At 40.1% G+C, this 3,742-nt stretch overlaps 1 protein-coding gene across 1 annotated transcript in view; it reads right to left on the bottom strand.

Annotated features, from left to right (window-relative positions):
- Positions 1 to 673: 673 nt before the first annotated feature.
- Positions 674 to 3,742, bottom strand: part of THADA (THADA armadillo repeat containing) — a gene marked incomplete at its 3' end in the record, with an annotated part of 37,295 nt that continues 34,226 nt past the window's right edge. The window contains exon 21 of the mRNA XM_015813081.1: positions 674 to 783. Coding sequence (XP_015668567.1) covers positions 674 to 783 — 110 coding nt within the window. The remainder of the gene's footprint in view (positions 784 to 3,742) is intronic.

Below are 3,742 nucleotides of genomic sequence, written 5' to 3'. Positions count from 1 at the left end.
GTGCATGAGCCATCTAGTTACATAAGCCATAGTTATATCTGTTACACTATTCCAGTGTGGCTTAGGTGAGATTATCTTGGAAGATATAACTGATGTAAAATGTGATATTAAGCTATTAAATTTAACTCCCAATGGAGTTAAAATCTGTCCCTTACAGATATATTTTTGACTTTCAATGTATACAGAAAGACCACTTGCTTTTTGCTTCAATTATCATTTATTCTTTCACTTACTATAAGCTGAAGACCACAGAGTTCAAAATGGCTCTGAGTGATTTGCAACAAACAACAAAAGCATTAAAATAAAATCATAGTATTTGAAACAACATTTCCTAATAGCTCAATCCTCTTTGTTCTCAGATGAGGACTATCTCTTCAAAGTCTTTGGAAACACAACAATGGGGGAACAGTCTAGATATCAGGGAACAACTGGTTCCATGGGAGAAAAGCCATCACTCTGAAGGCTTGGCTGATTCTATAGATGACATTTACCTTGGAGAAAATTCAAAGTGAGGAGGTACTTTGGTTAAAGAAGACATTATTTGGTGCAGGTAAAATGCACCAAAATTTGTCCTCAAAATTTCTGCAAAAAGGACAATAAATCCAGATAAGCAATGGCTACTTTCAGATAAGATTTAAAAATAAAGGAGTTCATAACAGATAGAACACTTTACCTTGAGAATACTTCAGTAAGTTTTACAAAGCCAGCATAAGCTAGCTCAAATGCTCCTCTATGTCTTGACTTTAAGAGATGATTCTTGAAATATTCCCCAATATCTTTTACCTGGCAGGGGGGAAGAAAGAGAAAAATGTATGCCATGCATACAGAAACACTTTTGACAAATGAATTATGAATACAGGTAAATGATTAATCATACATACATACATACATGCATGCATACATGTATGCATACATTTTTCAACCTACTCAGACTTTAGAAGTGTATGTGAGAAAAAAAAAGAATGTAAGTTCATGGAATAATGTCTATAGAGATTCTCAATAATCCAGGTCATAATTGTCCCAAAGGTGCTTTTCAAAAGGCAAATGGACTTCGTTTTTTTCTTGAAAACGTTTCTTTTCTCATCCAAGAAGCTTCTTCAATTCAGAACTGAATATATTTCTTTGAGTCAGTTTTTGACTCCTGATGACTAATGATCCCTGAAATTTTCTTGGTGAGGTTTTTGGAAATGGTTTCCCACTGCCTCCTTTCCAGGGTTGAAACAGAGTGACTAATTGATTTGGTGCTTACGGTGGGACTAGAACTCAGTCTCCTGGTTTCTAACCTGATGCCTTAACCCAGTGATGGCGACCCTTTTAGAGACCGAGTGCCCAAAAACCGCCCCCGCCCCCGCTCGGCCCCCACCCTGCCTCTCCGCAGGGCCACTCACCGCCTCCAGGGCCCNTAGAGATCAAATTGCCAACATACGCTGGATCATGGAGAAAGCTAGGGAGTTCCAGAAAAACATCTACTTCTGCTTCATTGACTATGCTAAAGCCTTTGATTGTGTGGATCACAACAAATTGTGGCAAGTTCTTAAAGAGATGGGAGTACCAGACCATCTTATTTGTCTCTTGAGAAATCTATATGCAGGTCAAGAAGCAGCAGTGAGAACTGGACACGGAACCACAGATTGGTTCTAAATTGGGAAAGGAGTCCGGCAAGGCTGTATTCTATCGCCCTGCCTATTTAACCTACAGAGCACATCATGAGAAAGGCAGGGCTAGATGAATCAAAAGTTGGAATTAAGATTGCCGGGAGAAATATCAACAACCTAAGATGTGCAGGTTACCACTCTAATGGCAGAAAGTGAAGAGGAACTAAAGAGCCTCTTGATGCGGGTGAAGAAGGAGAGTGCAAAAGTTGGCTTGAAACTCAACATTAAGAAAACCAAGATCATGGCATCCGGCCCTCAATTCCTGGCAAATAGATGGGAAAGAAATGGAGGTAGTGACAGATTTTATCTTCCTGGGCTCCAAGATCACCACAGATGGGGACTGCAGCCAAGAAATTAAAAGACGCTTGCTCCTGGGGAGGAAAGCTATGGCAAATCTAGACAGCATACTAAAAAGCAGAGACATCACCCTGCCAACAAAAGTACATATAGTCAAGGCCATGGTTTTCCCAGTTGCAATGTATGGCTATGAAAGCTGGACCATAAGAAAGGCTGAGCACAAAAGAATTGAGGCCTTTGAACTATGGTGCTGGAGAAGACTCCTGTGAGTCCCCTGGACTGTAAGGCAATCAAACCGGTCAGTCCTAGAGGAGATCAACCCTGACTGCTCTTTAGAAAGCCAGATCCTGAAGTTGAAACTCAAGTACTTTGGCCACCTAATGAGAAGGAAGGACTAACTGGAGAAGAGCCTAATTCTAGGAAAGATTGAGGACAATAGAAGAACGGGACGACAGAGAATGAGGTGGCTAGATGGAGTCACTGAAGCAGTAGGCGTGAGCTTAAATAGACTCCAGAAGATGGTAGAGGACAGGAAAGCCTGGAGGAACATTATGCATGGGGTCGTGATGGGTCGAACATGACTTCACAACTAACAACAAAAGGCTACATTTGGAATATTGCATCCAGTTTGGGTTGCCAGATATAAAAAAGATGTTGAGACTCTAGAAAGAGTGCAGAGAAGAGTAACAAAGATGATTAGGAAACTGGAGGCTAAAACATATAAAGAATGGTTGCTGGAATTGGGTATGTCTAGTTTAATGAAAAGAAGGACTAGGGGTGACATGATAGGGGGCTGCTACAAAGAAGAGAGAGTCAACCTCTTCTCCAAGCACCTGAAGGCAGGACAAGAAGCAATGAATGGAAAATAATCAAAGAGAGAAGCAATCTAAAACTAAGGAGAAATTTCCTGACAGTTAGAACAATTAATCAGTGGAACAACTTGTCTTCAAAAATTATGAATGCAACACTGGAAGTTTTTAAGAAGAGATTGAACAACAATTTGTCTGAAATAATATAAGGTTTCCTGCTTAAGCAGGGGGTTGGACTAGAACAGGGGTGTCAAACTGCTGGCCCTTAGGCTGGATGCATCATGCCGAAACCATGCCCACCCTATTGCCGGCAATGGAAAAAAAGTTGCGATACGTCGCAACACGTCACATGACGTTGCGACCTCCAAGGTCTCTTCCAACTCTGTTATTCTGTTCTGTTCTATTTCCAGCTCTACTTCCTGAAAGAGCAAATTTATAACAGGGGTTTTTGATCATTAGCTGTCCCTGATTGCTAAGTTGCAGTGGTGACAAGGAGAACATTTATTTTATTTATTTACAAAAAAACAAATAATTAAATTTTATTTATTTATCCTACCTTTATTACTTATTAAGTAACTCAAGGAGGCAAACATTCATAATACTCCCTCCTGCTACTTTTTCTCCACAACAACTCTGTGTGATGTGTTGAGCTGAGTGTGTGTGACTGGCCCATAATCACCCAGCCAGCTAGAATTCAGTCTCCTGGTTTCTAGACCAGAACTTTAATCACTACACCAAATTGGGTCTCCATATTTTGCACAACTGTGTCTTGTGACGCATCCGTGCATGAGCCATCTAGTTACATAAGCCATAGTTATATCTGTTACACTATTCCAGTGTGGCTTAGGTGAGATTATCTTGGAAGATATAACTGATGTAAAATGTGATATTAAGCTATTAAATTTAACTCCCAATGGAGTTAAAATCTGTCCCTTACAGATATATTTTTGACTTTCAATGTATACAGAAAGACCACTTGCT

Source organism: Protobothrops mucrosquamatus, unplaced genomic scaffold (assembly GCF_001527695.2).
Source record: "Protobothrops mucrosquamatus isolate PMUCROS unplaced genomic scaffold, P.Mucros_1.0 scaffold134, whole genome shotgun sequence".
Lineage (NCBI taxonomy): Eukaryota > Metazoa > Chordata > Lepidosauria > Squamata > Viperidae > Protobothrops > Protobothrops mucrosquamatus.
Note: the sequence above shows the minus strand (reverse complement) of the source record. Positions and strands in the feature narration are given on the sequence as shown.